General features: G+C 43.3%; 1 protein-coding gene across 20 annotated transcripts in view; it reads right to left on the bottom strand.

Annotated features, from left to right (window-relative positions):
- Positions 1 to 27,372, bottom strand: part of LOC138745024 (cadherin-11-like) — a 193,918-nt gene that overhangs the window by 7,017 nt on the left and 159,529 nt on the right. For 18 of the 20 annotated variants that reach the window (XM_069902059.1, XM_069902047.1, XM_069902063.1 and 15 more), the window contains 4 exons: positions 24,803 to 24,877; positions 18,958 to 19,079; positions 18,271 to 18,376; positions 2,659 to 2,910 (listed from right to left, as the gene is read on the bottom strand). In XM_069902059.1, the coding sequence (XP_069758160.1) occupies positions 2,659 to 2,910; positions 18,271 to 18,376; positions 18,958 to 19,079; positions 24,803 to 24,877 (555 nt within the window). The remainder of the gene's footprint in view (positions 1 to 2,658; positions 2,911 to 18,270; positions 18,377 to 18,957; positions 19,080 to 24,802; positions 24,878 to 27,372) is intronic. The other 2 variants (XM_069902066.1, XM_069902064.1) reach the window with 1 other exon arrangement.

The following is a 27,372-nucleotide window of genomic DNA, read 5'->3' as shown; positions in this document are numbered from 1 at the left end:
CATAGGTGCCGTAGACAGAGAGATTTAGTTCTTGTGAGTCAATTCACGCCAGTCTTAGATAGAAAAATGTGGAGGAGAGAGACTCCACATGGGCCCCTGTTCTGATCTAATGTCCTCAACCATTTTGATGGAGATGAGTGACAGAGTCATTTTCATATACCTTGGAACACTCTTGACTTAGTGTTGGAACTCATTGAGCCACAACTGAAGAGCAAGACAACAAACTGGTGACAGCCTCTGGAACCTTGGCTTAGACCCGCCGGTGCTGTGTGGTGCTATGCTACCCCATGTGAATATTGATCCATATACTGTATTTCTGGTGTTGGGTGGTCGCTGTGTGTGCTGGTATGCCCTTACTAAAGCATTGAAGAGAGCGCTATTTTGTTGACCTGCCAAGTGGTGCACGTCATCAGGAGACAATGGATGGATTTGCAGAATGGGAGAATCCAATGTGTGCTGGTTCCATCAATGGCACAAATTCCCATCAGAACCTCCCATGAGGAAGCACCAGCCGACTACAATCTGAAAGGGTGGCACTCCATTGTTCTTCTAGCTTCTGTGAACCACAACCAATGGTAAGGATGACGGCCTTTATCAAATAATTTGTTTTATATGTTGATCTAAACACAGACTTTGTGCTGTTCCAGCTTCACAAATGTGTATTTGGTTTGGCCTGGTCGCATGCATGAATCTCGAGTTTCAGCCAACTTGCCCATTTCCAGAAAGGCCGAGGATCAAGGCGGGTACCTCTTCCCACGTGATGTGTTTATATACCCTATTGTACAGTAATGAATGCACAGATCAATCAATCAATCGTGGTTTTTTTTGTCACATGTAACCACATGGGATACAATGAGAGTGAAATATATAGATGTTAAATTGAAGGAATGGATGACTGACTCAATTTTAAATGAAACACGAGAAGTCCAAGGGTCAGGTTCAGTCCTGTAAAACGACCACTAGAAAACATTAGTGAACTTATTGTTTGTGATTTCAGAGATTGCATAAAGTACTTATTAATCTACACTGCTCTGCCTACAGAAATCCCCGTGCATCTAATTGGAGACCCAGCTTACCCACTCAGGAAGTGGCTGATGAAGAGGTTCGATAACCACCACACACTCAATCAATGCCATCGAAAATTTAACTACTGTGTGAGCTCAGCAAGGATTGTGCTAGAAAATGCTTCTGGATGTCTCAAAGGACACTGGAGGTGCCTGGCCAAATGACTTGATATTTGTACCACTTTTGTATCAGACGTTGCTGTTGCCTGTTGTGTTCAAACAAGGAGTACTTCTTGCAGAGTGGAACACTGAGCTGCCCGATTTCTCTGAGGAGCCTCGGGTGCACAAGCACACAGTCACCACGTGATCCATGAGGCCACTACGTCCCTTCTGTAAGCAATTTAAGTGACAGTGGCCACAAGATAGATGTCGGTCTTGGGAACCCGACCACGTTATAGGTGTGGCCAAGGCAGCATGTTAACATTCAAAAGTAGAGTTTATTGCAGAAGAGGGAGAAGGAACTGGAGGGGGAGGAGGAGAGTGTGAGGAAAGTGGAGGAGATATTTTGGTCAGTGTGGGGAAATTGGGCCGCAGGGTCTGTTTCCATGCTGTATGACTCTATGATTGTAGCTCAGTGAGAGTGCAGTTTTTCAGATGCAATGTTAAGGATACAAATCCCCTTTCAGATGAGCACTGTAATTGGCATCCGAGCATTGGTGGGAAAATTGGTAAGGAGCTGATGTGGGCAGTGGAAGAATCAGGAAGAAGCAAAGAGGCATGGTAGCACAACTAGAAGAGATGCTGCTTCACAGCTCCAGTATCCCGGCTTCGATCCTGGCATCTGGCACTGTTTGCGTGGAGTATGCACGTTCTCATGGTGTTCATGTGTTTCCTCCAGGTGATCTGGTTTCCTCCCACATTCCAAAAACATGCACGTTAGTGAGTTAATTAGCTGCTGTAACTTGTCCTAAGTGTGTAAGTGGGGGAGTTTCTGAGGATGTGGGGGGGCGGGGGAGAATGAACTGTGTGGTTGGTGCAGATGAAGTGGGCTGAAGGCCTTGTTTCTGCTCTCTCTCCCTGCGAGAGGGAAGAGGTCACAGGGAATGAAGCAGGGGAAATAGATGAAAGGAATACTCTGAGGGTGGCCCCAAAGCTCGATTGGCTGAGTATGTAGGACAGAAATAGGGACTCTCATCCTGAATCGTCGACCACAGATGCTGCCTGACCTGCTGAGCAGTTCGTTTTGTTTTTAAATCCCATGGGATCATTTCAGAGAAGAACTTAGAAGATATCGCACTATTTGTCCCTCAACATGACCACTTAATCAGTATATCATATTAATAGAACATTCCAGCACAGTACAGGCCCTTCAGCCCACAATGTTGTGCCCACCCATATAAACTTACTCTGCAAAAATCTAATTATTTTTCCCTGCCTCACACCCATACCCTATATATTTTTCTTATTTCAATTTCTCAGATCTTTCTGGGTGTAACCTCATTGGTTCATTGCAAGAGTAACCTCAACGCAAAAGTATTTCATTCCCCACAGCGATCTGGTCCACCTTAATTTCTTTCAAGTTCCTTTACTTTCCTGCTCTCTATCACTCCCGCACATTCTCCTTCTCCACCTCTCGTTCTGAAGCTCCACTTACCAAGAAGGATGATAATGCAGGTGAGGATTGCAATCAGGGCTCCAGTGCTAAGGCCAGCTGGCAGCGTCAAGGGTTCAGTGTTGCATGACTGCACACTGCCATCGGCACTGCAACTGCACACACGCACGGTGAAGGTATTGGTGCTGCTCAGGAGGGGCACACCTCCATCTGAGATCACTACTGGCAAGAGGTAGATCTCCTGCTTCCGCCTGCCCATCGCTCCCCTCCGCACTTTTATATCAGCTGTGTGTCCTGTGGAGAGAAGGAAAGCCACAGAGTGATTTATACAAGGATCTTGGAGGGAATCTTTCACTGTGTCAGATGCTTCAGTCCAAAAATCATCAAAGCCAAGGGTGCTTTTCAAGAACAAAATATCATGATCAGATAATTCTTTAAAAGTATAAGTCTAGGCAACACAAACACCTTTAACGGAAGGTGTCTTTCAGTCAGGAATGCTGGAGTGAGTTTTGTCATCAGGGATCCTACTACTGGAGGGAGACGTCATCTCAATATCCCTTTAACGTGGAACGTAGAACATTGCAGCACAGAACAGACCCTTCAGCCCATGATGCTGTGCCGACCTATATAAATCTACTCCACAACAACCTCAATACTTTCCTACCTCACACCCATAACCCTCCATTTTTTTTCTTGCCTCCAGGTGCTTCTTAAAAGTATTTTGAATGACCCTACTGTACATATTCCCCAAAGTGCCACAACTATTCCTTAATGGCGTACATGTTCTCCAAAATACTACATTATTTTGGTCTCCATATTGGCCAAAATGACCATTTCATTGATGAAAAATAAAAGCAGCCTTCGTGACATCCTCATTCCTGGAATGATCATGTTTTAATTGTGATATTTCTTCAAAATGACCATAGTTTCATTCACAGAATATGGATTTCAAAAGAAAACAATCTTTTGATCTACATGTTCCGAATACCACAAACAGTTTCACATTCATGTATTACATCATTTGGTATACTTACCAAAATATTTGAAATATGCTGTACACATTCCTCAAAACACCACAAAGATTTTTTTAATTTCATACTACCAGTTTCCTGGGCTTTTTGAAAACCATCATTCATTACAGACAGTCCCCAGGATAAAAACAAGATCTGTTACCAGGTCTGTCTTTAACTTGAATTTATATTTAAGTCAGAACGAGTACACACAGTCCTTATTTAGCGTCAGTTAGTCAAATGTTTATCTTAGAATGAAGCATATATAGTATATATTTTATATTTTATATTTCTATGCATGTAAAACACTTAAGAAACACTTCCAAATGCACAACATCTTAAACATAATAACGCAGTACATAATTGGATGATGTAGGAGAAGATGATGGGGAGATGGCTACTGTCGGAGAAGATGGACCTGGTGCTGGAGAGTCTGGGGTTGATTCTGCTGCTGGAGAGGGGAGGGGGGGTTTACTATTGGAATCAACTTCTTGAAGTCGGCATCAAGGGAGGTTTGGACAGAGCTTTTCTTTTTCTCGACATAGCTTGGCCTTGTAGCAGCTGAGGCCCCTGGTAACTGCCCAGTGAACTTTGTGGAACCTTTCTGAAAAGGTTCAGATTCACACTTTGGAGGCATGGTTACTCTGTTATTATGCATGTACAGTACAGTAGTTTTAGGGCTTTCCCCTGGTAGATTTGGTACAGTACAAATACAGTACAGGTGTATTAGGATTTTTTGCCACGTGAAACTTGGTGGTGGAATCATCTGCAAAGAAGCATCTGTTCATTTCTAGCTGCCTTTAACCCAAGGAAGCTGTAAAGAGTCATCAAACGATTAGCTCACAAGTCACTTGTAAACCAGAAGAAATAAAAGTATACAGGTGCGATGATCAAATGCGTACTTTTCAATTTTGAATCAGTTCCCGGGCTTGTGATATGCGGTTTGCTTCTCTCTCGTGATGCTGGGTGATGGCAGCATTGTGCGAGAGTATCGTACAGCATAGAAACAAAAAGCTCGTGCACTGTAACATGGGTAACTGCAAAGAATATGAGCCCAAATTTTGCAGCAGTTAAAAAATTATGGGAGTTTTCTGTCACCACTCCTTAAAACCAGTACTGACCCACCCACGCTCGAACTGGAAGTTGACGGCATTCTACTCTGGCCGGCTTGCCGGTTCGTAAGTATGAGTTGTTCGTAAATCGGACGGTTTTAATTCGGGAACTGTCTGAACACATACATTTCCTAAACAATCAGCTTTATTGTGATTGCAGTAAATACACAAAATAGCTGGAGAAACTCAGCAGGTCCACAGCGTCCATCGGAGGCCAAGATTATATAATCAGACTGTGCCCTTCATCAAGGTACAAGCAAAAAAGAAGACAGGCACCTGAATAAAAAGGCTAGGGAAAGAGGGAAGAAGGGCCAGGGGAAAGGTGCACAGGCCAAGAAGCCATAGGTGAACATGGATAAGAGGGCAGCAGAAAAAAGGCAAGAAAAAATCACTGGAGGGGATAGATTTGTGGAAAGGAGCATAGGCATGGAGAATGAGAGAGATTTTTTTTTTGGGGGGGGGGGGGAGCTGGGTACCAGAAACCGGAGAAGTTTATGTTAATGTCCTCTGGTTGGAGGATGCCTGGACAGAATAAGAGGTGTTCTTCCTTCGATTTGCAGATGGTCTCATTTGAGACAGGGCTCTGGGCCTATGCTCCTCTCCCTGCCCATTTTTTCCCTCGCTCCCCTTGCATTTTTACTCAGATGCCTGCCTGCTTTTTGTTCATACCTTGATGAAGGGCTCAGGCCTTGGTTATGCATCTTTGCCTCCTTTGGACACTGCAAGGCCTGCTGGGTTTCTCCAGCACATTTGTATATTTACAGCTTCCTCAGCAAAGCATTAGTGTAAGGGGAGAGGAGACGTTGTCACAAGAAATTTGTGGTTATATCCCAATATGGAACCCGTTCACTGCACCTCTTCAACAGGTGCAGCCTCACAGTCAGGATCCCCTTTGATGGAAAGAGTCTTATCATCAGGAATCCATTCAAGAGAGAGTGTCATCTTACCAGAAACCTCTCTAGAAATGGAAGTCCCTTTAATAGTGCAAGTCTTTGTGGATGATGATCGTGGACTTCAGGAACGACCACCATCCACTACACATCAATAACTCTGTAGTAGAGAGTAGAGAGCACAAGTCCCTTGGAGTGCACTGAATAAGTGACCTATCATGGACACTCAACATCTCCTCATTTGTCAGGAAGACACAACTGCAACTGCTCTTTCTCAGGATAAGCGGGCAAGGTTACCGGCCACCATCATGTCACCCTTCTACAAGACCTCTATTGAGAGTTTCCTGTCCTGTTGCATCACAGCGTGGAACGGTTGCTGTAGAGAATTGGATCGGAGATCAATCATAGGATCATAAAAGTGGCAGAGAGGATCACTGGGGTCTCCCTCTGAGATGGCAATTCCTGCTTCTAGTTCACATGCACATAGTTCAGTTGCCTTTTAAGCAAGCACACAGTGCACTTCACCAAAGTACTCGCAGAACTTTACACGGAAAACAAGTCAAGGCATCAAGAAAGCCCCTGGCAGTAGAAACAAGAAGCTCGTGCACTGTAACATGGGTAACTGCAAAGAATATGAGCCCAAATTTTGCAGCAGTTAAAAAATTATTTGAGTTTTCTGTCACCACTCCTTAAAACCAACCATTTCTCTGCCTGTTCAACATGAAAATCCAAAGGTTGCTGCACTGTTATGACCTCCCTGCATACATTGCCTTTCTCGACAGAATCAATGGATTGATTTCTCTGTGAATCTAGGCTGTTGGCTAGCTGGACTCATTCCATACTCTGAATAAGTTTTGTTTCATGAGATCTAATAGAATTTTTAATGAATAATAAATCATAATTACTGCTTCGTAAACTCACCGACTCAAAAACACTAATTTTATATTATGGATTATAATTCCCTAACATAAATGTTTCAAGACATAATGGATATTACAATTAAAAAGTATGTTTATTTATAATATGTCAACTTCTGTCTTAATCTTATGTGTTTGTACTAGTCTTTATTTCACACTCCAGTTAATTAAAAATGTACTATTTCCCTTCCTGATTTGATGTAAATTGGCTGTTTAGCCAATTTTATGACATAACAACTGCAGAGATCCAGTTGAACTGATGCCTAACAGCAAAGGTCCTACAGACTCCTGTGGACAATGCTAAACCGGCCTAGTTCCTCCAGAATTTCTGTGTGCTTTTACTACAATCTCAGCGTCTGCAGATTTTCCCACCTTAAACCTGAATCCTCTGGTTACTGGCTCCCCTTGTCTGGGCAAAAGGCTCTGCGTTCACCCAATCTATTCCCCTCATGATTTTGTACACTTCTATCAGATCAGCCCCTCATCTTCCTGCACTCCAAGGAATAAAACCCTCGCCTTCCCACCCTCTCCCAAGAGTGCAGATAGATATTTTGGTGGTCCCGGAATAGTTTATGGGGAGGGTTAGGTTAGTACAGGGATGTTCAAGAGCCTGATAGTTTTTGGAAAAAGAAACTATTCTTGAACCTGGAGCTGCTGGATTTCAGACTTCTGTATCCTCTGCCCAAAGGTATTAATGAAAAGAGGGTGTGACCAAGGTGATGCCTTTGAGAGTTTTTCTTGAAATCAATGCCTGTCCTGTCGCATGCCAAGATTCTGCATGAATGCCCGTAGGCTACAGACAACCTTGTTATCACAATTAAGATCTGGCCATTATTGGTGAGGCCAACATTTATTAGCCACCTCCAAGTGCCATTGAGCAGATGGTGGTGGGTCCTGCAGGGCTTTGCATAAAGGCTATCAGACAGAGATGTCGGGTGCCTCACCTCCAGAGTCTGGCAGTTTCAGAGAAAGGGCTGAGATCGACGGGGAGGCAGTGTGGCAGTGGGAGAAAGGGATGTCTTTCTATTCTACTTATGCTGTCCACATGTTGAAGTGAAGTCATGGTGCTTACATGTTTAATTTACGTATTTAATTTGGAGCTAAACACACTAACAGGCACTTCCTGCCCACACCGCACAATTAACCTACTGACCCTGTACGTTTTTGGAACAAGGGAGGTAATCGGAGCACCTGGAGGAAATCCACACAGACATTGGGAGAACGTAGAAACTCCTTAGAAACAGTGGTGAATTCAAATCCAGGTCACTGGCGCTGTGATGGTATTAATGCTAACCTTGTATACTAGGATAAGCTGGGTGACCTGTACACAAGAAGACCCTATAAATTGCAAATGCAATGAACAATCAGTTAATGTGCTTCTCCGCAGAGACTGCAGAGTGAAAGGACCACAGTAACATTCACTCTTCTCTTTACTGATCTGCCTAAATTAACAATCAAGTTTATCTTGACCAATGAGATGGGCTTTTATGTGCAATGCCTTCATGGTGTGACAACTGAAGTTTGGTGATTGAGGCTTGAACTCACAAAATTGGATTCCTATTGGATCTCGTGCAGAAAGGTTAAGAGGGACAGGCTTCTCCCTTTTGAGAGCTAGAGGGTGAGAGGTGATTTGATACTAGGTGTAAGATTATGAGAGGCAGAGATAGGGTGGATAGCCAGCACCTTTTTCCCAAGACAGCAATAACCGATACCAGAAAAAATCTGTTTCAGATAAATGGGGGAAGGTGCAGGGGTGATGGCAGAGGTAATTTGTTTTTTTACATGGATTGGTGGGTGCCTGGAATACATTGTCCAGGATGGTGGTGGAGGCTGGTACAATAGAGACACTCACAGGACTCTTCGAGAGGGATGTGTAGCAGGCTGAGCAACAGCATGGTTAGACAGGCCGAATCACTGCCACAGTCATCTGACACAAGGTGGCGCGGGCCCCCCCTTCCCTTCTGAGGAGAAGCCCATTGTTGGTGACAGGCCTGGCAGACAGTGCCATTTCCGTGATGCTGGATGGGGAGTGATGCTGCGGCGCGCTGACGTCACTTCCTAAGGCCAGCACGCCCCTCACAGGAAGTGGGTGGTTTCCTCGAGCAGCACGAGAAATTCAAAATGAAGTTCAGTTACTGGTTCACCTATGGATGTCTCTCATTTCGGTAGTGCTACCATTAGAGACGCTACAGTGTGAGGGAGGGAAGAGATAGATTGTTGTGGATGGAGTGGGTTTATATAGGTCGGCACAACACTGTGGGCCAAAGGGCTTATACTGTGTTGTACTGTTCTATTTTCTACATTTGGCTAATGGCCAGGGCATCAGTGAATGGTACAGTCCTCACGGAAATAGTGTCCACCTTGGAGGATCAGGCAAAGTCTTGTCTCGCTAAACAGAAACCAATAAAATAGGAGTGAGTTCAATCTTCTGGCCCCTTCCTTTCAATGCAATCATGGATATTCTGCCGCTGGCCAAACACTGATGTATCTTCCCAGTAAAGAAGTAGGAGAGACTGCCAATGCTGCAATCTGCTGGAGAAACTCTGCGGCGAAGCAGCATCCATGGGAGAAAAAAAGATGGTGGACATTTTGTATTGAAGCTCTTCATCTATTCTTGATGAAGGGTCCTGACCCGAAACTTTGCTCATTCTTTTTCTCCCAGGAGTGAAACGCAAACGTCTGCAGGTGCTGTGATTGCCATAAAAGCACAAAATTGCTGGAGGAACTCAGCAGGTGTCACAGTGTCCACAGGAATTACCCTAACACTTCTTCCATCAACTCTGTCTCCATGTCTACTTCTACAACCAGCATTCTCAGCCCCACCCCCACTACAGACCCCTTCTCCTGCCTTAAACCTTCTTCCTCCTCCTGGACACCTCATTCCAGCCTTCTGCCTGCTCTGGACCTTTATATTTCTAAATGCCTTTGAGACATCAACTGCCTCGACCATGACTCCTCTTACTTATTCTAATCTCACCCTCTTGGAACGCCTTGCCCTCCACTCTCTCCTCACTGATCCCAACCTCACTATCAAGCCCACAGGCAAGGGTGGCACTGCTGTGGTCTGGCGCACTGACCTCTGTCTGGTTGAAGCTGGACGACAGCTCGCAGACACCTCTTCTTGCTTAACCCTTCAACAGGACTCCACCAAAACTCATCAAACCACTGCCTCATGCACTTTCTCTGGCCTCATCACTTCCCATCATCTCCTTTTATTCATGTCTGTTGGCCTGTACTCCTGCCCCTGTCCTGTCTGCCCTTCTCCCCCAGCCTTCTTGTTTAGGTGCCTTTTTGCTCATACCTTGGAAAAGGGCTCAGGCCCTAAATGTTGGGAACATATTTTTACCTCCTGTGGATGCTGTGAGACCTGCTGAGTTCCTCCAGCATTTCTGTGTTTTTATTCTTTTTCTCCCACTCATGTTGCTCGACCCACTGAGTTCCATTCAGGAAACATTGATTGGGCTGTGCTGGATGAGCAGGGGAGTGGTAGTGTTTACTTTTTCATCTAAATAATAATAACATTATCGAAAGATATATGCACATATTTAAGCATTGAATAATCTTGTAGATACAGTATTTATTCTGCCTGTTTGCAAATGGAAATTGATGCAAAGTTAATTCAGTTCTAAGTTCCCTGATCCTGGATTGGAGATGGATGACACAAAACCAGAGGTCTCTTCAATTTATTCATTGATGGGACTTGCAGGGAAGAGGGATGATCTGAGTGTCCACCCCAATTGTCCTTGGCAAGGGCAGTTTAAATGCCTTCCTTTTGAAGGGAGTCACTCAGAATTCAGGAGGCATGGCCATATGTAGGAAAGCATGCAATTGGAGAAGAACATGCTTTCTCCGATATGTCCGCCTCCCTCATCCGTGAAGATGGCTGCCCACCACGCAGTGCGCCACCACCAATAATGGCAGTCTGAGCATTTTTCCTTCACAGGCAGCAGGTCATTGATCCAAGCATAAACTGAAGTGAATTTATGGGGCTTGCATGACACAGGCAAGAAGCAGTTTTGAACAAAAGAGGGAAAAAGATTATCGGTATGCAAAAGGAAAATAATAAATAAATAATGTCTGCAGTTGGCAGGTACCGCAAGCACGTGTAAAATGATCACTGTATCCAGATAGTGTTATTACTGTTTTAATCTGAGAAAAAAATCCTCTGACTATTTATCTTACCTACATCCCTCATGGTTTTATAAACCTCTGTAAGCTCTCCCCCCCCCCCACCTCCCCACCCCTTCAGTCTCTAGCACTCTAGGGAGAAATGTCCCAGCCTAGCTAGCCTCTCATAATTCTAGACACCACATCCCTCCCCCCAATACCATTTTCCTCAATCTTTTCTGCATTCTAGTTTAATGTAGCTGTGCACAATACTCCAAGTTTGGTCTCGCCAATGTCCTGTACAGTTCCCTGACTGATAACGGAAAGGGTGACAAATGCCTTCTTTGCAACCCTGTCCACTCCATGTTAAACTCTCATCAACACCATCATTTTCCTAAGTGCTATTTCACTGTCTCCTTTCCAACATTACAGAAGGATTGCACTTCAATAACTGAATGTTTTCTGGAATTCAAGCAACTGACCAAAAAAAAATTAAAAAAAAAAAAATCGCAGAAAAGAAATGGATAAAAAGTATGGCTAAGTTTAAAATTTGTGTATCTCGCAGTTAGTTCTCCATTCATACTCAAGCAACCAGAAAATACATTTACCCTGCATCTACTAATCCTCATAGGTGCTGGATACCAGGGGTTTTACTATATACAATGTACAGATGCAATGAATGTCTTACTTGCTCGAGTCACACAGATACCGTCAGGTACATTAACAACAATTTTGATATAATTAACACAAAAGAGGGAAAAAGATTATCGGTATGCAAAAGGAAAATAATAAATAAATAATGTCTGCAGTTGGCAGGTACCACAAACGTGTGCTGGGTCAGTAATGTCAGAAGGATGCAATGAGCTTTGGGATGTCCTGACGCAATGGAAGTTGGTGAGGGAACGGATATGAAAACTCAACAGGTCAGGCAGCACCTGTGCAGAGAAACACAGTTAATGTCCCAGGGAAAAGACCTTTCACCAGAATAATTAAAGCCCATTGATCAATTTTCTCTCTCCATAGATGCTGCTTCACCTGCTCCCAATATTTTCTGATTTTAGCTGGGTTTTTGGCATCTGCAGTATTTGACTGCGCCATGTAAAGGAAAATGTTGCTCATGTTGGAAGAGGGGCGAAGGAATGAAAGGATCTGCTGGTGAAATGGGGATGAGTGAGGGCAAGATTCCCATGCAACATAAACGCCAGCATGGATGAAATGGGCAATACATTGCAAGCCCACAATTGATTTAACTGATTTTGAACTTTGCATCTCTGTGAATAATTTTTCCAGATCAGGTCCAGCATAATCTCAAATAAAAGAATTCTATAAGGTCATGTTAAAGTCATTCCTTTTGCAAAGAGAACACGGTCACCTTCATTAACCTTTCACAGAACGAGGCACACCAAATCTTGAAACTCGACATTATCTTTGTCTGCATAATTCTTCCAGTCCCAGTCCAGCTTCTGCGTTTCTATCACGCATCCTGCATTCTTTATGACATAATTAGCCCATCAAACACCATGCAAGGTCCAGAAGAATTGATTCCCAAAGTTTAAATATACTTACACAGCTATTTTTCTTCTACCCTTAAAATTTTTTTAAGAAGCATTTACATAAATATTCAACAGGAGGAGGAGGAGGTGAATGAATCTCACACAGTTTGAAGGCATCTCATTAACTTTCATCTCATATACCCAATGTGATCTTCAGTAGTACAACATGTATAATGCAATAAGCTATTTAATAAGGGCAGAAAATGTCATCATTTTTACACTGCTATGATATGTCATCTCCTTGTGTAGCTATTAATATGGAGAAGTCAGAATGGAGATGGTTAGTATGGTAGGTTTGTCAAAGTTTAGTGAAAGCTTTGGATATTAAAGCTTCATGACGGACCCTGGCACTGCACACTGGGGCACTAATGAGAGACCTTGTCAAGAAGGGAAGAACATGTAATAGATGCAGGAACTGAGGGAGTGATGTAGGTGGGAGTGAGTCAAGGGAGGGGATGTAGGTGGGAGTGAGTCGAGGGAGGGGAGGTAGGAGTGAGTCGAGGGATGGGATGTAGGTGGGAGTGAGTCGAGGGAGGGGATGTAGGTGGGAGTGAGTCGAGGGAGGGAATGTAGGTGGGAGTGAGTCGAGGGAGGGGATGTAGATGGGAGTGAGTCGAGGGAGGGGATGTAGATGGGAGTGAGTCGAGGGAGGGGATGTAGGTGGGAGTGAGTCAAGGGAGGGGATGTAGGTGGGAGTGAGTTGAGGGAGGGAATGTAGGTGGGAGTGAATCGAGGGAGGGGAGGAGGGAGGAAGGGAGGGGATGTAGGTGGGAGTGAGTTGGGGGAGGGGATGTAGGTGGGAGTTAGTCGAGGGAGGGAATGTAGGTGGGAGTGAGTTGAGGGAGGAGATATAGGTGGGAGTGAATTGAGGGAGGGGATGTAGGTGGGAGTGAGTCAAGGGAAGTAGGTGGGAGTGAATCGGAAGGAGAGGGATGGAGGTGGGAGTGAGTTGAAGGGAGATGGATATTTTGTCTGGTTTTATATGTACAGTCAGATGATAATTAACTTGAACGTGAGGGGTACACTAACATCACCACATGAACACTTCCCTCTTAGACACACACCATGCTGACTTGGAAATGTACCTTCTGGGTCTAAATCCTCGGCAGTATCACTGTTTGAGATCCTTCATCAGATGGACTTCATTAAAGGAAGTGATTCTCCAGCACATTTACAAAGACAATAAAGCATGGACAATAAATGCAGGCCTTGCCAGCGATCCCAAGCAATTAACAAATTATATCAACCTGACCCAGAAAGATTCAGTTCAGGATAAGCCCAGACATTCATTCTTGTAAGGTTGGACTCTCGGTTCACGATAACGGCACTAAGGATAAAGCATACCATATGGCAGCTAATTTCCCATTTATATACTGGATGTCCTATACATTACAGGATTGTTGGAAACCCTTTGGTAGTCACACCCACTAATGAAAGGATTAGATAAGATAAAAGCGGGGAGGTTGTTTCCACTGGCAGGTGAATCTAGAATGAGTGGACATGATTTGGGAGAGTATATTTAAGATAGAGATAAGGAGGAATTGTTTCTCCCTGAGAGTAGTGAATCTGTGACATTTCTGCCCAAGAAAGCAGTAGAGACTGCCTCAGTTTTAAAGAATTGGGGAATTAATGATTATGGGGAGGTAAGTGGAGTTGAGTCTGTGGCCAGATCTGCCATGATTTTATTGAATGGCAGAGTAGCCTAGATGGCCAAATCCTACTCCTGTTTCTTCAGTTCTTATGTGAATGTAGTTCTTCAGCTACATGTTCTACTCTGGATTCCAATCACTAAGACAGTCTAGAGTAGAGAATGGTACACTCCACCAAAGGTTTGCTCCAAAAGCTCGATGTGTTTCCCCTTTAATCCTTCCCTTTAATGATGTGTATTCTCCTGTATCTGGAGATATCTCCAAACATTGGTATGTAAATCATAGTTCAACAATTTCAATTAGATTGGGCTGTCTTTGTACTTTTGGAGTTACTTAATATAATGCATCCAATATCCGTGGATTATAACAGGCCTCTCTGTAATTCAGTACCTCCAGTCCCCATTCCATTACATCAGAAAGATGAGGGGATTTCTCAAATGCTAATGTCTTGAATTCCTCCCAATGATTGGAGGCCTCCATATCAGATCTCCACATAGCTGGGAATTCCAAATGAGTGTCATTAAAATCTTATTAGCTCCCAATTACTTTTGGTAATGGTGTCATGCAACAATCAGAATATCTTTTTTCCAATTAGTCTCTGTGATTAGCAACAGGGTTGCAGAGGTCACTGGAAATTAAATGAAGTGAGTATTTGAAGAGCCCCATTGAGACCGAAGAGATAAATGATTATCTTCAAAATCGTATGACGAGGCAAATGGAAGAGCAAGTGATTACAATGGAATGTTGTGGCCTCTCAAGTACCTCTGGTCTCTATGGAGATGAATGTCCCGCCCAAGGGTAAAAGGGTGTCACACACCAGAGAAATTAAAGGGAAGGGGGGAAAAAAGCTTAAGTGAAGCTGAGGAGAGACCTGACAGAAGTTCTGCCTGCTGGGTGGCATGGCTTGCATAACAGTTAGTGCAACACTAATACAACACCAGTGACCCAGGCTCAAAACCAGGACTGTCTGCAAGGAGTTTGTACATTCTCCCCATGATCTGCGTGGGTTTTCTCTGAGTGCTCCACTTTCCTCACACCCTCCAAAAAGGATGGGGTTGGTAGGTTAATTGGGCGGCACATGTTTCATGGACCACAAGGGCCATTTACTGTGCTGAATTATTAATTTTTAAAAAGAAAATTATGATTCGATTCCTTTATTGTCACATACATAATACACAAAATGTATTTACCTTTACCTTCCATAAAGGCATGCAGAGAGGTGCCACTAGTCCAGCAACCCCACCCAGAAGAAGAAAGAGAAGCAAAAGAGAGTTCCTTCACAGAGACCTAGTGTCCATGGATTCATGTCCTGGGCTCTCAAGGCTTCTGGAGCTGCAGGACACCAAGTGTCCCTGAACAAATTCTCCTTTGCTTCTCTTGATAGGGTAGACAGTCAGAATCTTTCTCCCAGGAAAAAATGTCAAGTACAGGAGGACATGCATTTAAGGTTAGAGCAGTGGTTCTCAACCTTTCTCTTTCCACTCACATCCTACTTTAAGTAATCCCTAGGCCACCGGTGCTCTGTAATTAGTAAGAGGTTGCTTAAGGTGGTATGTGGATGGGAAGAGAAGGTTGAGAACCACTGCTCAAGACCCAATTGTCACAGAAATATTTTTTTATTGACCCATTTCCTTTGGAGTTATGAAACTGTGCACATAATGAGTCAACTGGATACAATTAAAACAGTGGTTTTCGAACTTTTTCTTTCCACCCACATACCACCTTAAGCAATCCTTTACTAATCACAGAGCACCTATGGGATAGGGAATACTTAAAATGGGATGCCAGTGGAAGGAAAAAGGTTGAAAACCACTGGGTTAGAGGTTAAAAGTTTAAGGGAGATGTGCGGGTCAATTTATTTTACACGGAGCGGTGGTGCTTGGAAAGGACTGCTTGGAGTAGTGATGGAAGCAGGAATGATAGTAGCATTTACGAGGCTTCCACATAGACACAATATGAAAGGGATGGAAGGATATGTATCATGCAAGCAGCTAAGTTTTCATTTGAGTTGGGCATCATGTTCAGAACAGACATGTGGAATGAAGAACCTTGAAGGACCTGTAGTGTTCAATGTTCTATATATTTTTTGAGGATGCAATTGCCAAAAGGGACTGAAGAGGTGGTAAAAAACATCTGCTGGAGGATCTCAGTGGGTTAAGGAGGGCCAGTGGGCTGCTGTTTTGGAGGATCCAATACCTAAAAATTGCCCATTCATTTTTCACCCACTGATCCTGCTCGAACTGCTCAGTTCCACCAGTAGAATGTTTTTGCTCCAGATTCCATCAACTACTGAGTCCTGTGAGACTGTGCTAACAGCGGTCACTAAAACTATAGAGAGGATAGCCCAGAACTTGTTTTATGCTTGGTTTACATTTTGTTAATCGTGCACAAAAACATTTTAAAAATGCTCCGGTCTCTTCCTGCAATCTCCTCTTAAACTCAGGAAATTGGACCAAGTGGTTTGAATTCTTTGTACATGTGATGATGTCATTTGCACACGTGGGAGCTGGTTCTCACAGACCGATGGAGATCAAATTGAAAAGTTTAGACCAGTGGTTCTCAATTACATTTTGTTAATCGTGCACAAAAACATTTTAAAAATGTTCTGGTCTCTTCCTACAATCTCCTCTTAAACTCAGGAAATTGGACCAAGTGGTTTGAATTCTTTGTACATGTGATGATGTCATTTGCACACGTGGGAGCTGGTTCTCACAGACCGATGGAGATCAAATTGAAAAGTTTAGACCAGTGGTTCTCAACCTTGTTCTCCCACTCACATACTACCTTAAGTAATCCCTTACTAACCATAGAGCACTTATGCCATAGTTTAAAAAATGTTGAGAACCATTGTCTAAGGCCTCCCCTTCCATTTTCCCCCTTATGAAAACTTATTATTTCATACATAATCATAACATAGAGATGCCTCGACATACATATCTACTGCAGAAACATTATTACATGGATTTTTTAAAATATTTTAGGCTTATATGAATGCAGATGAGAAATCTTCCCTTGCCTGGCTCCACACACAGATTACACTTTGGTCCTTTGGTCCTTTGGCTATCTACTCATATTGTTTAAAGAATGTGTGCTAGCTTAGAGGATGGAAGGAAAGACAGGGGTGAGATGGAGGGAGTTGTTGTTCAGAGGGAGAGGACCAGAACTCACTGGGGTTGAGGAGCGAGTAGTCAAAGGGTAAAATTCCTCATCTAGGATGGAGCTTGGGTCTAGTACTGAAGAGCTAGAGAGGTTGGTGACAGTTCTTTTGAATGAGCAGATTGCCTTCTCAAGTCATTAGAAAATAATCCCATGGCACACTTCTTGTGTTTGAGAACAGAGTATTTCTCTTGAATGTTTGTACCAGATTTATTTATTTTCATTCCATTTTTCAAAAACCCGCAGATTGTGTGTTCATTGTAGGAGTTTTCAACACATATGTTGGCTGCTGAATTCCAAAGATGACAACTATAACCTTCTCCACGAGTACTTCAATGATGAAAAGCAATTAAGGTGTTTGCTGTCGGCAATGGGTGCCAACCTGGCAAGGTTTTCAAAACACTCATGGTCACTTACAAATCCTCGCTGTTGCTGTAATCTCCTCCAGCATTACAGCTCAACTTCCCCAACTCCTGGACAATCATTAAAATCAGCACAGGAAGCCAAAACCTTGGTTAGAATTCTAACACTGAATGCCTCTTTCTTTTGATCCCTCTCCTCTTTGATGGAGCAAATGTCGAACAGAGAACATGTCCATTTTGGAAGCAGTCCCTTTACGCCCAAGTGCTGTGCCAAACTGAAAGTTAAACTAAAATTCTGCTGCCTTTACCTGATACATACCCCTCAACTCCCCGCAGATTATTGTGTCCGTCTAGGAGTCTCTTCAATCCCCATTATATCTGCTTCCACCAGTCCCCTGGTGGCCCATTCCAGCCACCCAACATCCACTGTGTAAAAAACACATCTCCCTTAAACTTTCCGCCCCTCACTTTAAATGCAGGTTCTTTAGTATGTGACATGTTTACCCTGGGAGAACGAACCTGACTGTCTACCCAGTCAATGCCTATCATAATTTTATAAACTTCTATCAGGTCTCCCCTCAGCCTCTGAAGCTTTAGAGTAAACAACCTGTTTGTTCAACCTTTCCTTATAGCTCATAACCTCTAATCTAGGCATCATCTTAGTAAATGTCTTCCTTCCCGTAAAGGGGTGGGGGGGGGGGGGGGGGTAGATGGAGGAGTGAGAAATGCTCACAGCACCATCTGAAGAGTTATCCTAGTGGCTCGGCTTTTAGTCCTATGTCCTGATATCTCCTCATGACTTGATGTTGAATTTTGATTGTTGGTGGTCCTGGGAGATAGGTCAATATGTTTCACATTGCTGTGAAAATGGGAGTGTGTGGTTGAAGAATAAACTTACCGCTGCTCTGTGATAATGTAAAATTCTGATTTGGTGCCATGGTAAAGGTTAACCTTGGTCCATTGGCACTTTCATCCTTGTCCACACCCTTAATTGTTTGAATGAGCTGCAACAAGGAAGCAGAGAATAAACATTTAATTAATATTCAGAAATTGCAATGAATGGACACAGGCTATTGCCATTCTGAAGGCACTTAACTTGCAACAACATCTTGTTGAGCCAATGGCTGCTGTACATTCCAGTAGGAGGAGGTGTACCTTAAATCCAAAAGGGCTCCATTAGAAACTATTTACTTTCTCACTATCTCATTCCTTCTCGCTTTTGATTTTCTATGGAGCAATCCAATGGAATGAAAACGGAATTTACTCAATGCCCCCCACCTTCCACAGCGGAATAAAAATGGAATTTACTCAATGCTCCCCACCTTCCACAGTGGAATGAAAATGGAATTTACTCAATGCTCCCCACCTTCAACAGCGGAATGAAAACGGAATTTGCTCAATGCCCCCCACCTTCCACAGCGGAATAAAAATGGAATTTACTCAATGCTCCCCACCTTCCACAGTGGAATGAAAATGGAATTTACTCAATGCTCCCCACCTTCAACAGCGGAATGAAAACGGAATTTACTCAATCCTCCCCACCTTCCACAGAGAATGAAAACGGAATTTACTCAATGCTACTCACCTTTCCTGAATTTGCATTTTCACACATATCGACCTCATAGGGTTCTGCGAATTCTGGTGCATTGTCATTGATGTCGAGGACTTTGATGGCTACTTGAGCTCGCGATGTGTGAACACGGTTGTCTGCGAAGAGTACAGAAAGGACATAATAAGGGGTAAGTGGTTCAAACTCTGGCGGGAAAAAGGCTGAAACAAGCAGACAACTCTGGCTTCTCCAACCCATCCACACTACTAAAGCCGTCATTCCTGGAATCAATTCAATAAATCCCTTCTGCACGATCTTTATAATGTCTTTCCTGAAGTCCAGCACGCAGAACTCCAGACACAAGAGTGTGAGGCTTATTGCATCACCATTCTACATTCTTGAAAGAAACTACCGAACAGTGAAATCAAGTACAGGCAGGAGACAGGAGATTTTGGAATCTGGAGCAACATATAATCTGTTGGAGGAACTCAGCAGATCGAGCAGCTTGTTTCAGGCTGGAACCCTTCATCAAGAATGCCAGTTGCAGTTCCCTCTGACTCTCTTACACTTTATTCAGAGATACAGCACAGTAACTAGCCCGTCCGGCACATGAGTCCGCACTGCCAAAATACACCCATGTGACCAATTAACCTTCCAACCTTTGGAATGTGGGAGGAAACTGGAGCAAATTCACATGGTCATGGGGAGAATGCACAAACTCCTTACAGACAACGGCAGATTGGAACCCGGGTCGCTGGCATCTAACTCTTTAATAAGGTTTATGTTTATTTATCACATTTACCTAGAACAGTGTGAGGGGTTCTTCTGTGAGCAGGAGAATGGAGTGCAATTACAGTGTGGAGTTACAATGAAAAAGAAAAATCAATTTGTACCAAGCAAAATCAGCATGTCCTGCCTCTCCAATTAAAATGCCCAGGATCCCAGATGTTTATTGAATCACTTTCTCCTCCACACCAGCTTCCACCACTGGCAGCCTCTGTTCCTACCTATCACCACCACACCCCGTATAACTTATTTTTCTCCACCTCAACCCATCAGCTTCTTATGCTTCTTTTTCCCTCTGCTTGGCATCTACCAGTCACCCACCAGCTCAGTGGTTAGAGCACAGGTCTTGTAAACCAGGGGTCGTGAGTTCATTCCTTGCTGGGGCCTCATTTCTGTGAGGGACGCTGGACAAAGTGATGACTCTCTGTCTTCTTTATGGTTGAAAATGTTAAAGAATCTCATGTATGTTACATGTTGTATTACCTGACAACAATGGAATAACTGGCTCTGGTCCTGTCCCACCTCACCCTGTACCAGCTCTTTCTCTCTCTCCTCCACTCTCTCAGTCCCGTTGAAGGCTTGTGGCCCACACAGTATGAACATTTCCTTTTTTTTCCTCCCACAGACGCTGCAGGACCTGTTGAGTTCCACCAGAAGTTTGTTTTTGGCGCCAGCTTCCAGCATCTGCAGTCTCCCCTGTCCTCTACCGATGAGCAGCACACAGATATACCTAATCACTCTACTCCTGAACCCCGACTACAGCCATACCTTCAAATTCATTTTCTCTTTTTTCGTTCCTCCTCCAAATTGCGACACCTCAATGCTTCACCAACAAGTTCAATCTGCCATCACCCTGCCCACTCCATTGGCCAGTCTGCATTTCCTTGTCATCTCATATTTCAGTGCATATCAAAATCTTGCATCATCTGCACATTTGGAAATCATCACCTTTTCTCTGAAGATCAAATCATTAAGACACCATATATGTGAGGCATGACTGATGACTTGATAAATTTCATTGAGGCACAACGTTCTCAGCTGCAAAAGGTGATGGTATATTCTAATTTAATTGAGGATGGTTTGGTGTGAGAATTATCACTGACAATTGATATTTCATTGGAACCAATGAAGACAAAAGTGGTGCGACTCCTAGGTCATCTTCATCTCTAAAAGTCAACAGTTAGGATTCATATTGTTATGCTCTGGCTTGTAAAGTAGACAATGTTCTTAAAGAAACTCAGACTCAATGAACACAACGTGGTCACAGCTATGCTAAAATCTTCAAGGAAAAGGGTATTGGAAGCTTAGACTGACTCTAGATAAAGCCATAGAACAATACAACACAGAAAAAGACCCTTTGGCCTATCTAGTTTGTGCCAACAAATTTGAAGAGTACTGGGATATTTGCTTGAAAGGATGAGGCCCACAGGAATATAGTCTCAGTGCCAGATTGCAAGGTTAGTTTAGGTCGCTCTTTCAAGGTTCAAGATTCTTTATTGCTACGTGTGCAAAATTTTCAAACTTTGTTTGCCCGTAAACACACACACAAAACAGTGCCACTAGCCCAGTGCTCCAATCAAGAGGAGAAAGGGAAGCGAAAGAGAGTCTCTTCAGGGATAAAGAATATCCATGGATTGTGCCTCCTTCTCCAATGCCACTACTTCCTGTGCCCATGACTTCGGTAGCCACGCGGTCTCCAGTCCGGTCAAGCAGTGAACCCGACCTCCAGGGGTCAAAGTCTTCCTCCTCAGCCAGTGGCTCCAAATCCACGATACAATCAGGATGCCATCAGCCCCTGCATGCCTTTTGAGTTCCCTGCTTGCCATCGGCACCCTCACTGATCCCACCCCCGATAATTGGTTCCCATGAGCAGCCCACAGCCTGGTGTGAGTGCTTTGGCCCCTGAGTCCTTCGCTCGTCCATTGCTGTGGTCTCCTTCCCAATAGGGTCCTCCTCCAAACTTCTTCTTCTTGGTAGGGAGTAAAGGTTCTCTGCCCTGCACTAGTCTGCTGTATCCTGGAGCCCACAACCCTGGACGTGTGGTCTCGGACCTCCATGTCTCTTCAATGAAGTTCACTGCTGGCCCCATTCTACAGGTGGTTTAACATCCTCAGCAACTGAACATTTCTTAGGCCTCCTGAGTGAAGAAATTTCTCCACATCTCAGTCCTAAATTCAATGCAAGATTGTGCTCAAAAGAATGCCTTTTGGATAGCACTCTCAGTGCTTGTCAAGAATGACTTCAGCCAGTTAATGTTGCCAGGCAATCAATGCTGACAGAATTAAGTGCTTGCAAGTTGGAGTAAATCTACTCAGCAATGTGCTGCCCCATTGAGGTTGAATGAGTGGCTTTGACCTTGCACATTTCATTCACGGAATTCAATTTTCCTATCAATCCTCAGCCAAGTAGAATGCTCCCTTGCTGCTCCAATGGTAACACTGATCCCATAGTTAATTGAGAATTGTGCAGCTGACAGAGACTCCAATTGGTGACAGCAGTGAATTTCAAACTTAAACAGGTACCAGCGTAAAAGGCTTTTCTAGGATTATTCCTGGATGGATTGAAAAAGCACTGGTTTGAGCCAATTTACTTCTTATCTAAAATTTGGATAGGAATTTACAGAAGAGAGTAATAGAGTGAGACCAGTAAGGCACGAAACAGGTTCTTCTGCCCACCAAGTGAACGCAGACCACCAGCCACCTGTTTACTCTCATCCTACGTTAATCAATTTTTAAAAAAAATCTCCCTGCATTCCTTTCAACTCCCTTGAGATTCTTTCACTCAACTGTTTGGGGCAATTTGCAGATTCTAATTGGACTGCACACTGGGAACAATTTACAGAGTCCAAATAACTGACCAATTTCCACGTCTTTGGGACGTAGGCGAAAGCCGGAGCACCCAGGGGAAGCCCTCGCGGTCACAGGGAGAGCACGTAAACGCCACACCCACAGCACCAGAGGTTAGGAGTGAAGCAAGCCAGGTCCCTGATGCCGCGAGGCAGGGGCTCCTAATTTGACAAAGGTCAATCCAAGAATTTCCTCCTGATTTAGTGGGTGCACAGAGTTTGCGGAACCAAATCTGGTTACATATTCGGGGAGGTTTCAGCATTACACTGGATCTTAGAGGAGGTAAGATACTTATACATGATAATGATGTTGAGTTTATTGTCATATACAGTCAAACCCTTGTTATCTGGAATTCAAGCAATGGGCAACCTCAAGTAACTGGCAAAAAAAATCTAGGAAAATAAATAAATTTTAAAAATTAAAATAAATAAAAATGTAAATAACTCTTTAATTTTGTCAAAGTAAATGTTCTCTGAAGTAACACATAAACCTTTGATGAAGATGGGAGCAAATATTCAGCCAGCGAGTGCCTTGGTCGTGCTTTGCTGTTAGCAGCTGTTTGAATAACATGGTGTCAGCCAGGATGAAGAGCTGTTTAAGGCAGCTCGCCGCTGGGGTGACTCTCTTAAAGTATCTCCTTATCCCTGCTTAGTAAGTGTATTTATCTTTATTAGTATATGATTAAGTGTATTAGTAAGGCTTTATCTGTAAACTTGGTGGTGGGGGGGGAGTTAATTATCTACAATATTATTGTTCACCTTTCAGGCAACTCCGTGGAGGGGGAGGAACCTGCAGATGCAGTGACAGTTAAATGTTTTCAAAGAATGCGACTGAAAATAAAGTAAGATTCTTTAAGGCTTCTATAATCATGCAGGTGAAGTTTTGTTCTGTATAGAAATTTTATCTTTTAAGCTCTTTATTCTTAAAGCAGTTGAATCAGTTAAGCATTGTAAGAGTGTGTCTCAAGCGACCAAAAAACCCCACTTCTCTGGCATCTAATAATCACCATTGGTGACAGATACCAGGGGTTAAATGTACACATGGACTGAAATTCTTACTTGCTGGAGCTGAACAGGTATTTTGTTAACAACTACCATACTAAAGGTAAAGGTTCCATTATTGTCACATAATGCAGTTCAACTCAGATTATTCAAAATGGTCGCGATCGGGCCTATGTCGGATAATTGTATTTTCGGAGAACTGGCCATTTTTTAAAAACAGCCTGGTTACCACAGCAAAACACTTGTATCAATATTTAAACAACAACAATCAACAAGGGAAGGCTTTTTAAGCATTAAAATAATGTTAATTCTCACCCAAAAAATGCTGGCCGCAACACTGCCGCTGATCACCAAGACCCCCCAACTGCCATCGCCAATCACTGACACGAACTCACCGCTGCCACTGTTCCCGAGGCTGGTGGAACACTCACGGCGAGTCAGCGGGCTCCTGTCGCCCCATTCACTGGAGCTCCTGACACCAGAGTCCCAACTCCGAATCCTCCCCTAGGCCTACCGCACACGCACACTGGGCAATCCGGTGTGCGTGTGCGCTAGTAGGCCGAAGGGAGGGTTCGGAGTCGGCATATGGGGTGTTGAGGAGGGAAGGGAGGAAAGGGGAGGAGAGGGGACACAACTGAGCCCGAGCCCCCACTCCTGCCCAGGAGCCCGCAGTCTTTGACGACGCCGGTTCAAGGGATTCTTCCAACAGTTTGAGAGAAAAGTCAATAAGGGAAGGTAAAGAAAAAATGGAAAGAGAGAGGGGAGGGAGTTACCTGAAACAAGGACAATCATTCTAATTTCATGTTGTGTGTATTTTTTTTCCAACCTGTGAGGTTCTAAAAAATTTTGGATAAATGAGGATTTTTGATTTGCTTCCGATATCGTCATTTATCCAAAATGTTAAAAATAATTTGAATAAATGGGGATTTCAGAGATCCAATTTTAGATAAATCGGAGTTGTACTGTACTTCATTTAGAATGTAACATACATTAAATTCTTTAACTTTTGTCGACAGTGAGGCAAACAGTCGCCACTTTGTCCAGAGCCCCTCAAAGAAACCCACAACACCTGGTGTTCCAAGCAGTCTCCCCTCCAAGAACTGACCAGGCTTGAGCCTACTTAGCTTCTGAGATCAGAACGCCTTGGAACACTAATAAATATAACATTAAAAATATATAGAAAATACAAAATATAGTTCAATTATTAATTTTCACAGTAATCCCAGTGAAAGAAAAAATGTTACTCACATAATGTAGACAGTCCTTTTGTGGTATGGAGCAGTCCCTGATTAGTGTAACAAAGGAGATTCAAGAACCTATTAGCTGTTGGAAAGAAACTGTTCTTGAATCAGGTGTTGACTGTCAGACATGCATTAAACATAGGCCCCACCACACTGTAGAATTATTGCACAGTATAGGGTGGGCAAGTTCACTCAAAACTCTGGTCAAACACAGCTAGTGCCACAACCAAAAAAAATTAATCATTGCATTACCGACTTTCGAAGTTTGCACTTGTTTCCTGAATTTCTAAAAATAATTTAAAAATACTTCAACCCTCGATTAAACTTCAGCCTGCAACTCTCATTCAGAAATCTGTTATAAATAAATACCCTACAAACTTCTCAATCACACTCCACCCTCCTTCTCATGACTGGGTATAATTCACGCTACATAGAATTCCCTTGAAACCATCAATTAAATTCCAGCCTGGAACTTAATGCTGCACATGTGATACTATTACATAAAGTGCACTGTCCCTATCTATTAGATTCCAGCTTCGAACTCACACATTGGTATCCATTACCCTTCATTTGAAACCTCTAGACTCCTCAATTAGATTCTAGCCTTAAACACACTCCCAGGTATCTGTTGTTCTGTAAATAAAGCCCTCCAAAATCCTTGATTAGATTTTAGCCTTAAACACACTCTGAGCAATCTGTTATTCTGAATATGTAATTCCCCAAATATATTCCAGCCCGAATTTGCCCCCGGGATCCATGATTTTACCCATAATTCTTCTTCCAAACTCTCGATTAATGATGATAATGTACAAAAGTGTGCAATTACACATAAAACAAAATTAGTTTTTTACTGCAATTGAATAGGTATTTTGTAAAATAAACTATAATAATACTTAATTGATTGAAAAAGAGACAATAAATATGAAAGATATTCAGTCATCCTATTGTAACAATAAGAGCGACTAAGCAAGAGTGCAGTCAGTCCATTGTGGTGTTGAAGGTGCTCCTGATTAGTATAACAAGGAGAGGTTCAAGAACTGGACAGTTGTTGGAAAGAAACCGTCCTTGAATTGATAGCTGATGCTCTTCAGGCTTCTGTACCTTCTGTCTGAAGGTAGCAAGAAGAGGAGGTTGTGACCGGGATTATGGTGGTGCTTCATGGTGTTGGCTGCCTTCTTCAGGCAGCCCCTCACATGTAATGGCTATTATCTTCTGCATTCCTGGGCATTTGAATTTCCAAACCAGGCTGTGATGCAACCAGTCAATGTACTTTCCAAAGTGTATCTGTAAAAATTTGTCAACATGCCAAATTTCCTCCATCTCCTCAGAAAGTTGAGTCATTGATGAGTCTTCTTTGTGGTTGCCTCAATGAGCTGGGTCCAGGGGAGGTCTTCTGAAATATTGGCTCACAAGAATTTGAAGGTCCTGACTCTCCCCAACACAGTCCAATCAATGAAGACAGGTGTGTGGTCCCTAAGCCCCTCCTTCCTAAAATCAACAAGATCCATGTACTTGGTGACGTTGAGAACGAGATTGTTGTTCTGGCACTACCCAACCAGGTTCTCGATTTCCATTCTGTAATCTGACTCATCATTTCCAGTTGTTCAGCCTATGACTGTGACATCACCAGCAAACTTGTAGATTAAGTTGAAGCTGAACTTGGCAACACAGTCATGAGTGTACAGGGAATAGAGCAGGAGTCTAAGCACGCATCCTTGGGGAGACCCTGTGTTGATGGTCAGCGAGGAGGAGGTGATGTTGCCAATCCACACTGACTGGGGTCTGCCGATGAGGAAGTCGAGGATTCAGTTGCAGAAGGACAGAGTCCCAGATCCTTTAGTTTGGTTAGATTAGATTTCAAACCCTTCCCCCACACCACTCCCCCAGGTATTTTGAAATCACAAAATAATCGGGATAGAGAGAGTTAACTTGCCCCATCATGCTGTGAGCTATTTAATTCTGTTATTTTAGAAATAAATCCCCCTGCAACTCCAGGATTTGATTGCAGCCCCGTAGCTCATTCATAGCATTGCTCAGCCTTTGTGGAATGTCACCTACTTGTTAAAGTTACCCAAGGGACCCGTTTGTGCAAATGTGATTCATTGAGTTTCAGAGAGTTTTTGAAGGACTTATTGTTGGAAATCTCTAGCTTACAGTTTGCTAGAGTATCCAGATCCTCGCACAAATCTTCTCTCATAGCCTGGGAGCACCAGTTCTCCTCCCAGGCACTCGCAAGCATCATCTGTGACCTTGAGACATTAACTCAGGTGACAGATGAAATCCGCTGATGGTTTATCATTTTATACAGTGGGAGTTATTAAAGAAAATTCACTATCGACTGCCTGAGGTGATTGCAATAGAGAGTGAATGGTCTCTGAATTCAATTGGTTTTTCTTTGTGTTTTAAGCATGAACCAGCAACACTGAAGCTGGAAAATCCAACGCATCATGTGTCCTTATTTATTCATGATCACCAAAGGGGCAGATTGTGGGGGTTTCAACTCATCCATTCAGTTTGCAAGAACAAGCCAGTCCTTCCTGACAGTTTAATTCTCCATTCCTCCCATTCTGATCCATC

The sequence above is a fragment of the Narcine bancroftii genome, chromosome 10, assembly GCF_036971445.1.
Source record: "Narcine bancroftii isolate sNarBan1 chromosome 10, sNarBan1.hap1, whole genome shotgun sequence".
NCBI classification, from domain to species: domain Eukaryota; kingdom Metazoa; phylum Chordata; class Chondrichthyes; order Torpediniformes; family Narcinidae; genus Narcine; species Narcine bancroftii.
The sequence above is the reverse complement of the archived record's forward strand: the minus strand, read 5'-3'. Positions and strand labels throughout refer to the sequence as shown.